The following is a 12,393-nucleotide window of genomic DNA, read 5'->3' on the forward strand; positions in this document are numbered from 1 at the left end:
CATAAAGAGGAATCTAGGAGTCGTTTAGTTTGTCAGCTTTTGGTGAAAGGACTGCTTGAGGCTTTCCTTCCTCTGTGCAGATTGATTTGTACATGAGAGCTGCAAACACCGCCCCACTTAAAAAGGCCTATTCTTTAAAAACAAGGACACCTTCAGCTGGACCTTGTGTAGCCCAGCCCTCCTGGGGGAGCTGGCACACATACTGAGTACCGGGCTACAACAAGTCCTGTTAGATCATGTACAGCAGAGTGTGGAGGATTTGTGCATTGATGTTTTAGTCCATCTCTTCCCTCAGAGGCAGAAACCATCTGAATTATTGAGTACTCTCAGACGCAGCTTCATTTCTTTGCACTTCTGGAGGTTTAGTTTACTGTTGGTCTGTTTTGACACGCTAGAACTGGAAGTCAGACACAATCAGCCTTGAAAAGCTCCTAAAAGAGAGGAGGACCTTGGATGTGGCAGATAGTGATGTGAGGAGAAGCAGTTTCTCCTCTTCAGAGAGCGTGTGTTCAAGTCTTTGGTTCATGACGTCCAGCTGCAGTTTAACTCGACGACTAAAGACAGTTCAGACAAGAAGGAAACACAGATACAGATATGAGCAGCACGGCCGTCGTGGTGAAGCTGCAATGCCGACAAAAAAGTATTTTTGTATTTTTTTAAGTAGCTACTAATTTTGTTTTTTCAAAAATGTAAAATAAATGTGATTTAAATGTTCTATTTTCTGCTGTTATAAAAGTACATAAATCACAGTGAAGTTCAAATAATTTGTCACTTATAAATTTAATATTTTGGTTCTTAAAACCGCTCCAGAACAATCAGACGTAGCACATGAAGCGTGTGTTTCTCCTGCATGTCTCTCCAGAACACTGTGGTTTGTAGAACGCATCGTGAAGATCCAGAAGATTTGGTCAGCCCTTCTGCCTACGAACGGTTCAGCTGAGGGTTGCAGGTTTCTGAACGTTAGAAGGTCTCACCTGAAACTCGATGCTGGCGTTTCCGATCTGATTGACGTTGGGCAGAGAGCCTCCGTAGTACTGAGCCCGAGACTGAGACAAACGAAGCTGCTGGACCTTCTGAAACTGCACCTGCACACCACGAGGACAACAAAACGGTCAGTGAGGAACTCCAGAGGAAAGATGTTTTAACTTTACCATTAAATTAATTACAATCACATATTTATCAGAGCTGCCACAGCTCTCAGTAACAACAGTGTTCCTTCATTCTTGTGTAGACCACCAAGGGTTCAATTCTCAAAAGTCTTTTCACATTTCTGACTCAGGAAGTCAAGACCGTCATGAAAAACTGCCGCATCAGAAGGATACAATCTGAATAAAAATGTAGACTTTTTAACATTCAGCAGGCAAAAAGGTGAACAGGTGTGCATACAGCTCATGTGAAGCTTACAATGAGATCCTTTCTGACACGGTTCAGAAACGCATGCTTAGGCCTGTCGCGATAAACAATCAATTAATCAATTAATCACATGATGAATGAAAATTATCGACCTCATTTTCATTTATCAGCTTTATCATTTCTTCGTGTCTCTCTTTCTACTGAAGACACTGGATGACAAAAGGCTCAACTCCGGTGTTCTTCACTGACCCCTCCCTTTCTCTTTAACTGTCCAAAATTGCGTTTTTGGATCGTTACAAGCAGCTAAGATGAGAAGCTAAGCTAGTAGCTAAGCTAACAGGCCGACCTTAGGGAAAAAAACCTCTGTCTTGTTGAAGCTCCAAAATTCACGGTTGAAACCCGTGCCTTCTTGTAAAAAGTTGTTTTTCTCTGTAAAAAGAAGCTGAAACTTGTTTACTGATTTTTATTAAAAACTTTGTGTGACAAATGCTATGCTAAAGAGCTCAAACCACACCGAGTGTACGCCATTTTGAGAACTGAAAAAAAGAAAGGAGAGACAGCCCATGTCATGTCAACGGGCCTCCCTCCCATTCTTCTAAAAGAGACACGCTGCTCGCTCCCTCACTATCCATCCTTCGGTTCAAACCATCTCATACTACCATCCGGTGGTCAAAAAAAATGTACTAAACACAAAACAAATTAACCAACATTTCTTGTTAAATTTTACAATAATTACTAATTATTGTCAAATTTAAAACAATATTGTTGTTTATCGCAATAATTTCTGAGACAATCGCCCAGCAACAATTGTTATCGTGACAGGCCTACGCATGCTTGAAATAAGTTGCTGCTTATCTGAATAAACGACTGACACAAATTAAAGCAAACAAAACTAGAGACCAAATGCAGCGTGAACGACGAGCTGAATGACAACTGAAATCAGCTGAAGACAAAAGTGAACAGTCAAAACTAGCAAAGCACAAGCTAAAAAAATCTTAGCTAAAAGAAAAATGCTTGCTAGACGTATCAAAAAGCTAGTAGAAAGGAAGCCAACAAATGAGTAGCTAAAAACAGCAGAACAGTTGGTGAAACTAAAAGTAGTACAAAAACAAAAAAATGGAAAAAGTACTCTGTAGCAGATTCTACGTCAAACCATGTTTTTGAACCAATTATAAGGATCTCACTGGATTTCAGTGGAGGAAACGTATACCAGTATATATTCTTTTCTTTCAGCTGCTCCCTTCTTCAGGGGTCTCACAGTGAACGAACTCTCACAAAGACTTGGTAAATGGTTTCACACTGGATGTCCTTCGTGATGCAACCACAGACCACTGCGCTACCACAGCCCTGTGTGTGGAGCAGAGAGCTGCCATCTAGGGTGCCCGGGGGAGCAGATGGAGGGGGTTAAGGGCCTTGCTCAAGGGCCCAGAGTGGGGCAAATAAGGGTGGAGGCAGGTGTGGGTGCTTCACCTATCCCATCCACATTTTGATGTTGTTGGTCTGGGGAGTTGAACCAGTGACCTTCCAATCACAGGCTCACTTTTCACCAACCTCTGTGCTACCACTCCCCATAGGGAAAATATTTTTAAATACAGTTAAATATTATAAAAGTATTATTATTTATTAAAAAGTGTAAAAGTTACAAAAACCTAAAGTCAAAGCAGCGACCTCCTGAACGAGCCGAGCGTTTTAATTTGTTAGAAGCTAAACTAGCTCAGGGTGTGCAGGAAACAACCAGAAAACCGAAACAACGGTGCGGATGCCGAGTCTCGACAAACACAAATCTGACTGTTTCAGGCACCTTGTCTTTTCCAAACAGGAAAGAAGACGAGTTATAAAAGGAAAATAAAATCTTGACTCTGACAATCTATGTAAAATGAAGTTGTTTCATCCTGCTGCCCTCGGGTTGAAGTGTCCCACAAGGCAAGGAGACCGAGCAGAGTGGCAGATTGTGGAGAGTGGAGGGAGCCATTTTATCCACCAGCTGTAACAGTGGAGCCAGGGGTGGCCAGTGGTGGCCTTGACTGCACAGAACAGGGTAATTCAACAAAATATCTCTGGAGACCACAGTTACTGAGAGCCAAGAGCCTCAGAGGCCAGACATCCAGCAGTTACTGTCATTAAGGAAATCTGGTTAATAGTTTTAAATCTAGTTTTATTTAAAAATGAACTCATTGGTGGGCTGAACTGAGCTCATCCGTAGGCCTGATTTGGCCCCCGGGGCTGCCAGTTTAACAGCCCTGACACAGAAAAATCTTTGGCCACCCCAATAATTTGAGGAAACTATCCATCCATCCATCCATCCATCCATTATCTTTACCCGTTTATTCCAGTTTGGGTCACGGGGGTCACTGATGCCCATGTCCAGCAATCACTGTGCGAGGGGCGGGGTACACCCTGGACGGGTCGCAAGTCCATCACAGGGACACATAGAGACAAACGAGACAAACAACCATTCACTCTCTCACTCACACCTAGGGACAATTTAGAGTTACCAATCAGCCTAACATGCATGTTTTTGGTCTGTGGGAGGAAACCGGAGCACCCGGAGAAAACCCACGCATGCACGGAGAGAACATGCAAACTCCACCCAGAAAGGCCCCTGGACCGGGGTTTGAACCAGGGACCTGCTCGCTGAGAGGCAGTAGCTCTACCAGTTGCGCCACCGTGCTGCCCTTGAGGAAACTATACGTTTAAGTAATAAAAAATAAAAAAATGCATATTTTCCTCAAATGATTGTGGTGGCCAGTTTACATATATATGGTGGTAGCCATCTTGGATTTTGATGTAGCAACCCAATTTTCTAAAGGAAACTTTCTTATGCCTAGATGCAGCCACACACCAAAGGAGGTACCGTGCTTATTTTAAGTGATCAAGCTCATAACTTGCATGAACGGACGGACAAAGGGTATTTCTAATTCCCCCTCTTTGTTGTACAACAAGGGACAAAAAACAAAGTACCATACAAACAGAAAGGCCACAACGGCACAAACACAAAAAAATGGGCTCATAAGAAATTCCAACCGAGTGCTTACTGGAAACTAAAACCCAAAACACCAAACAAAATATATTTTTTAAACTGCCTGTTATAAAACATTTATTTAAATTCCTGTAACCGTAGAGGGTGAATGTGAGACTACAATCATTCCTGTCCCAGCAAACTGAAGACAATCAGAAACATTTCAGCTGCTCTCACATAGAACCTCCTGGTATTTTATTCACAATGAAACTAGCTGCTGCCACACCGGCTCAGAGGTGGTCCAGAACTCTCAGTTGTTGACTTGAATGTAAATAATTCATGTCTAATTTCAGATGTTGGCTGTCTTTGTCCAGGGCTCTGGCGGACTTTCTGGGTTTTCCTTCCACGCAGGGTTCACTGACAGTTCACTCTGTATTTCATTCACTGACAACCACATCCCTGCCCATTCAACACCAACCCTCCCCCTTTCATAGAAAGAGGACATTGTCAACAAATGATGAGCGCTCTGTGTAAAAAAGGCTAGATATAATCCTAAAATACACTATTTGTAGGATTTGGAAGATGAACTGTATATTTACATTTATTGAAACACTTCCATAAACTATAAAACATTCCAGTGACCAAGTTTTCTGATTTAAAAATTGTATGAATTGTTTTTAGTGTTCATGAACAAAAGTCCTAGCCTGGAATGATTGTGAGGTCCCTGGCTGATGATGTCACTGGTGCCACAGCCAAATGTGTAAGACTGCTGTAGATTATACATTTAGAATATCATGAAAAAGTTGATTTATTTCAGTAATTCCATTCAAAAAGTGAAACTTGTATATTATATTCATTCATTACACACAGACTGATATAATTCAAATGTTTATTTCTTTTAATGTTGATGATTATAACTGACAACTAATGAAAACCCCAAATTCAGTAACTCAGAAAATTATAAATTACTTAAGACCAATAAAAAAAAAGATTTTTAGAAATGTTGGCCAACTGAAAAGTATGAGCATGAAAAGTATGAGCATGTACAGCATCAATACTTAGTTGTTGCTCCTTTTGTCTGGATTACTGCAGCAATGCAGTGTTGCATGGAGTCGATCAGTCTGTGGCACTGCTCAAGTGTTATTAGAGCCCAGGTTGTTCTGATCGTGGCCTTCAGCTCTTCTGAATTGTTGGTCAGCACCAGGAAGCATGAAGTTCTCTAAAACTTCCTGGTAGATGGCCGCATTGACCTTGGACCTCAGGAAACACAGTGGACCAACACCAGCAGATGACATGGCACCCCAAACCATCACTGACTGTGGAAACTTGACACTGGACCTCAAGCAGCATGGATGCTGTGCCTTTCCTCTCTTCCTCCAGACTCTGGGACGTTGATTTCCAAAAGAAATGCAAAATTTACTTTCATCAGAGAACATAACTTTGGACCACTCAGCAGCAGTCCCAGGTGAGACGCTTCTGACACTGTCTCTTGTTCAAGAGTGGCTTGACACAAGGAATGCTACAGCTGAAACCCATGTCTTGCATATGTCTGTGCATGGTGGTTCTTGAAGCACTGACACCAGCTGCAGTCCATCCTTTGTGAATTTCCCCCACATTTTGAAATGGGTTTTGTTTCACCGTCCTCTAGAGGGTGCAGTTATCCCTATTGCTTGTACACTTTTTTTCTACCACATCATTTCCTTCCCTTCACCTCTCTGTTAATGTGCTTGACACAGAGCTCTGTGAACAGTCAGTCTCTTCAGCAATGACCTTTTGCATCTTGCCCTCCTTGTGCAAGGTGTCAATAGTCATCTTTTGGACAACTGTCAAGTCAGCAGTTTTCCCCATGATGGTGTAGCCTAAAGAACTAGACTGAGACCATTTTAAGGCCTTTTCAAGAGTTTTGCGTTAATTAGCTGATTAAAGTGTGGCACCAGTTGCCTTTAATAGTTTTCAAATTTTAAACGGAATTATTAAAATCAACTTTTTCATGATATTCTAATTTTATGACCAGCATCACTTATATAGCAGCATAAGCCAAGCCAGCCCTAACTATAGGATTTATCAAAAAGGAAAGTCTTAATCCCAGTCTTAAAACTGGACAATGTGTCAGCCTCACAGACAGAAACTGGAAGTTGGTTCCACAAGAGAGGAGCCTGATAACTGCTCCCATTCTGCTTTTGGAAACTCTAGGAACCGCAAGTAAACCTGCAGCCTGAGAGTGAAGTGCTCTGTTAGGAAAATATGGAACAATAAGATCTGTAATATAAGATGGAGCTAGGTTGTTGAGAGCTTTGTAGGTTAGAAGTAAGATTTTGAATTCTATTCTGGATTTGACAGGGAGCCAATGGAGAGAAACTAAAACTGGAGAGATATGATCTCTCCCACTAACTCCAGTTAAGACTCTGGAAGCAGCATTTTGGATCAACTGAAGACGTTTTAAATGGACTGTACTTATATAAACGCCTTTCTACCTTACTGAGACACTCAAAGCACTTTACACTACAATCTGTGCCTCATTTATCCATTCATACAGCTCTATACTAGATCTCTACAAAGCTAATTGAACAAATCATTCTAAAGAGACTAATCAGAGCTTTATCACATTCATACACTGATGGGACACACATCGGAGGCAACAAGGGGTTCAGTGTCTTGCCCAGGGACACTTCGGCATGTGACTGCTGTGGGGTTCGAACCCCCAACTCTTGCATTGGAGACGACTGCTCTAACCACTCAGCCACAGCCGCCCCAAAGTTTTAAAGAAGTATTTGGACACCCAGATAATAAACCTTTGCAACTCCTTCACAAACAGTCCAGATCCACAAACTGAAGTCTCAGTTCCTTAAAAATGCTTCTAGCAGCACCAAAACATTTCACAAACAGGAGCTAGAACTCGAATGGAAGCCTGAACACTGAAGTTTACAGAAAACCAAGTCACACGGATCAGAACCGTCTGAATCTCACCACTCACTGAAACACACACTTTCTGTAATCAGAACTCTGCACCACCGAGCCGAACATGTCCACACAAGGACAGAAGGAAACTGATTTTCTCCAAATGCAACATCCCGGTCCATTTGAAACCCAACAGGACTCTCAGACAGAGGCAGGTCCATCCCGAGGACAGAACCTCCAGACCCAAACTGAGCAGTGTGTCTGCAGCGAGGAATGTTCAGACCCCTTTACTGGAGAAACTAAACAACCTCTCCACATGGCTCAACACATGAGCAGCTCTTCAGAACCAGACCCAGTGGTCCACCTACACCTCAAGGACAGGGGACACGTGAGGACCAACACGTCCATGTTCTGGACAGAGAAGGCAGATGTTAGAGGTGGGTGACGGACGCCATTTACATCAAATGAGAAAAAAACATCTTTAAGCGGAGGAGAAAGTTTCAGATTTCTACTTTCATAAACTCTCAGTTCAGTGCAGCATCAGGGCTGATTCCAGGTCAGCTTTCCTCTAATTCGCACCTTCATGCAGGTGACCCAAACATCTGAGTCAGAGAGCAGAGCCTGACGGCTCTCTGTTGGGAGGGAGCGTTTTAATCTGCAGGTGAACATAATGAAGCCTCTCGTCAAGTTATACGAAACAATCCAGAAGTTTCATGAAATTATAAGAGAAACGCCTTCAGCTACGAAAGAGAAGTCCCGTTGTTTTTATATTTATTTTATCTATAAATCAAACGATCGGTTCAGTTTCACCATACAGTGGGAAGAGCTGGGATCAACTGGGAACTCGACCACAATCTTCTACTGGTAGGTTGAGAGAAAGAGCTCAAAGAAGTCTGGTCGCTCAGGATAGGAGTGAGTAAGAGGAGAGAGTGCTGAGAATGAACATGATGAAGCAAAATGTATATATTTAAAAAATCTTTGTGATCATTTCACAGAAGTCGGGTTCCAAATTTAAAAATAAAGTGGCTACAACTCAGGTCACTGATGTAAGAAGTGTTCATTCGAGCTGCGTTTGTACGGCAACTACAAAAGACTGAAGAATGAGTAAAACAAAAAGCCATTCCTCCACTGCATCTAGACTCAATAATACTTTAAAACGTTGTGGGCATATTCCTCTTCCAAGAATACTACTTTATTTGTAGCACTAAGTTCAAGGTTGCACTCGTACATCCAGCAAACGTCTTTGGCCCAATCCATGCACGCACAGATTTCCCCACTCTGAAGCAGAAAGTGAAAGAGCAGATCTACGACAGCTGCAGCTTGGACACAAGAGAAGGAAGAGCTTCCAGACGTTTCAGATGAAAGACGGGACTCCTGCCTGGTGAACCGAGTCGTTAATCTGATCCTAATGAACACACAACATCTGGTTCCTTTAAAACAAAGAGGGTGTCAGTAAACCGGTGCAGTCAATGAAGTGTCACACTCATTGTTTACAACAAACCAAGACTTTAGATGTGCTTGCAGCATTTCTAACCCTGACTGACTGGAAGCTGTGTACTTTCATTCTAGATGACTGCAATATTAGTGTTAAAATACTGTGATGAAGACACCTGCTGTAAATTAAAACACCTTCTCATCCCAATCACAGCATCAGTTGACAAATTAGCTGTGCTTCTGCATGCAGTTCGTGCTATTTGGAATAATTTACCATACGGACACTGCACACGCTGGCGTTGTGAACTTTAAAGGTGCCAACGAGCTTTGAAAAACCATCATTTAATGTCCTGATCTTCTTTATGTCTTTGTGCAGCTTTGAATTAAAACAGGCCAACCGTGCACCCAAACATGCAAAAGGAGTAACTTTTGATATTTTATGTTTTTACACAATCACAGTTTGGGTTTTACGATTATTGTCCTGTCCAGCTGACGGTGTTACACTTTAACTTTAGAAGTGTGTAAAAGTTTGTTACCCACTCTTTATGCCAAAACAAACATTGTATCTCATTTCACACAGTCTCTCTGTTTTAGACTTTTTGTTTTTCCTAAATCCCTCCAGAATACAGAGCTCACAGCCAAACTTCAACCATATTTCTGCTCTGAATATTCTCTTCCAAACCGGAAGTCCTGTTAATTTGTCCATCAAACTCTAGGGACGTGTAATAATCCACGTGTGACCATCAGTCTTCTGCTGCTCTCCGCTCAGGAATCTGTCAACTTTCACTTGTGCTTTGTACACAGCCGCTGCTAAATTGGCTGTCAGGGAGTGATGGACACAGGTGCGTGGTTGCCCTGGTAACCATCACGGGAAGCTGCATCGGCACCCTAAAACTTTTATGGAAATTGTTCAAAGTTTTAAATGAAAGTCATTTAAATACTTCTTTTTAACTCTGCAGCAGATTCAAATGATAAACCCTGAGAATAAAGGAGCCCCGTCCACGGTCCTCAGACCCGGACCCGGGGACGTGTATTTACCCGGGACACGGTGAGGTCGGTCATGAGCTGCTCGAAGGCCCGGGTCTCCTCCGCCTGCTTCTGGTTGTGCAGCGCGATCTTGTCGCTGAACTTCCGGGGGGTCGAGCCACCTGTGCCCGCGGAGCCGGACATCGTCTGCGGGCCGCAGTTCACAACTTCAGCGTGTCGGTGGAAGCAGGAGAAAACACGGAAAGTGGGCGCCGGGGGAAGCGGGGTCTATCTTCCAAAGCCTGTGGCGGAAGGTTGCAGCATCACCCGCCGCGGACACAAGCAGCTCGGCTCCGAACCGAGCTAACGATGCTAAGCTAGGCGTCCTGAAATAATAAAAAGTTGTGAACACAAAGCGGGGGGAACAAAAGTCCCTGCTGGGGTTTAGGTTCCCTGGTTGTCTGCAGAAACTTTCCAGAAGAAGTATCTGAAGGCTACAACAAGTTATGAGTTTATGAACACTTAAATTTAGACGTTTCCATGAAGTACTTGTTTAAATTAACATGACGTTAGCCGCTAGCGCAGCTAGCCAAGTTAGCTCCGCAGCTGCGAGTGATCATGAAGACGAAATGATCATTCTGTCTGTCCACACTCCTGTCTCCAGTCTGTCCGAGTCTTCTGTCTGTCCACACTAAAGTCAGTCTTCCATTTAAAAAAGCGACTTTAAAGTTGGTCTCTTCCAAAACGTTAGCAGAGGTCTGCTCGGTGCGGAACGGGTTTCAACAAGTGTCCGCCGGGTCTTGTAGACTTCACAGAATTTCCACCGAGTTTCCCCCGAACCGACAACACAGTAGCCTTCAGAATATGGATCCCGGTCCAGACTGTCTGTTCAGGTGGGACCACAGCTCTTCACAGAAGAGACGAATCCCGCGTTAATCCGCGGACAGCAGGGACATTTGAGACAAACTCTGGTCCAACAGCTCCATGAAGACAAACAAACCGCGCCGACATACAGCTCGGCTCTCCGTCGACAGTAATTCAGGAGTCGGCAGGAAAATGGTGTTTTCAGCTCGGTATTAATCCACGGAGAGCGATAGAAACGACACGAAAAATCCAGGGGGTGGTTATCTACTGCGAGCAAAACATTATCACCCTGTTTAAACAGCGATGATACCAGCAGTGGCCACTGGGGGGCGACAGAGGTAAGTGCTGTTTAAACTGCTGTGATACCAGCAGTGGCCACAGGAGGCGACAGAGTGCAGATTTCCTGCTGCTGTTTTCGTCGAGATAAATAAAGGAATCGAGGCTTGTCTTCAACTAATGCATACCACTTTTCATACCAGAGTTGAGACTAAGATCATCTTATGATGAAAAATGACTGAACTGCTGCAGATTTGGTCAAACCTTTAAAATGAAATTAGCAGTGGTGCCTCCAGGAATGTCTTAGTAAATGGAAGAAGGACAAACTTCACATTTCTTTTATCATGCTAAAATCATGTTACAAAGAGTACCAGGCCACTGTTAAGTCAGAAAAAAACAAATATTTCTCCCAAATCATCGCCTCAAACAGCCACAATCCCCACATTCTTTTCAATACCATTAACGCCATTTTAACCGTGCCTCAGTCTGCGAACAGGGAGGTCTCTGCAGTTACATGTGAGGACTTTGCCAGTTTCTTTGTTGAAAAGGTTGAGTCGACCAGGTCACTGATTCCTCACACCACAGCTGACACCTCTGTCTTTGTCCCCTCCACATCAGTCTTTAACCACTTTGAACCCATTTCCCTCTCATTTCTAAATGACGTCATTGGTCATATGAAACCCTCAGGTTCCCCTGCTGACCCCATCCCTGCATCGTTTTGTAAACAAGTCCTGCCCTCCATTGGACCCTCTGTTCTTGACATAAACAGCTGTATGGCTACAGGTGTAGTTCCTGATGCTTTTAAACATGCAGTGGTAACTCCTTTAATTAAAAAAACCCAGACTTGACCCTTCAACCTGCTCAAACTTCAGACCCATCTCCAAACTTCCCTTTCTTTCTAAGATCCTGGAGAAAATAGTTTTCACTCAATTAAACGAGCTCTTGAGTGGAAATTCTATTCTTGAGATCTTTCAGTCTGGCTTTAAGAAACTACAAAGCACCGAAACAGCCTTAGTTGGTGTCTGCAACGACATTCTTCTGGCAAATGACTCTGGTCAGTCTGTAGTCCTGGTACTCTTTGACCTTACCGCTGCATTTGATACTGTGGACCACAGAATCCTTTTATCCCAGCTACAGTAGAACACTGGGTTGGGATTACTGGTGCAGCATTAGAATGGTTCCATTCATACCTGAGCGACAGGAGTTTCTGTGTTAATTTTGCTATCACTATCTACTTCAGTGCCTCTTTCCTGCGGGGTCCCGCAAGTCTCCATTCTTGGACTCCTTCTGTTTTCTTTGTATCTCCTCCCCTTAGGTTGTTTTCACACCTGATAGTCTGGTAGACTTGGTTCAGTTGGGGACCAATATCCATGACATTTTGTTTACATTTGAGCTGGTGCGTTTGCATTCACACTGCACTGTGCAGTCGAGCCCATAGATATACAGGTCCTTCTCAAAAAATTAGCATATTGTGATAAAGGTCATTATTTTCCATAATGTAATGATAAAAATGAAACTTTCATATATTTCAGATTCTTTGCACACCAACTGAAACACTTCAGATCTTTAGTTGTTTTAATACTGATGATTATGGCATACAGCTCATGAAAACCCAAAATGCCTGTCCCAAAAAATTAGCATAT

At 43.1% G+C, this 12,393-nt stretch overlaps 1 protein-coding gene across 1 annotated transcript in view; it reads right to left on the reverse strand.

The window, feature by feature from the left end:
* crtc3 (CREB regulated transcription coactivator 3) overlaps nt 1-9,985 on the reverse strand; it is an 86,498-nt gene extending 76,513 nt beyond the window's left edge. The window contains exons 1-2 of the mRNA XM_037694688.1: nt 9,683-9,985; nt 975-1,085 (exon numbers count right to left, since the gene is read on the reverse strand). Of these exons, the coding sequence (XP_037550616.1) occupies nt 975-1,085; nt 9,683-9,814 (243 nt within the window). The 5' untranslated portion in view covers nt 9,815-9,985. The remainder of the gene's footprint in view (nt 1-974; nt 1,086-9,682) is intronic.
* Between the last annotated feature and the right edge of the window lie 2,408 nt (nt 9,986-12,393).

This window comes from Nematolebias whitei, chromosome 2 (assembly GCF_014905685.2).
Source record: "Nematolebias whitei isolate Nwh7 chromosome 2, NemWhi1, whole genome shotgun sequence".
In the NCBI taxonomy this organism is placed as follows: Eukaryota; Metazoa; Chordata; class Actinopteri; order Cyprinodontiformes; family Rivulidae; genus Nematolebias; species Nematolebias whitei.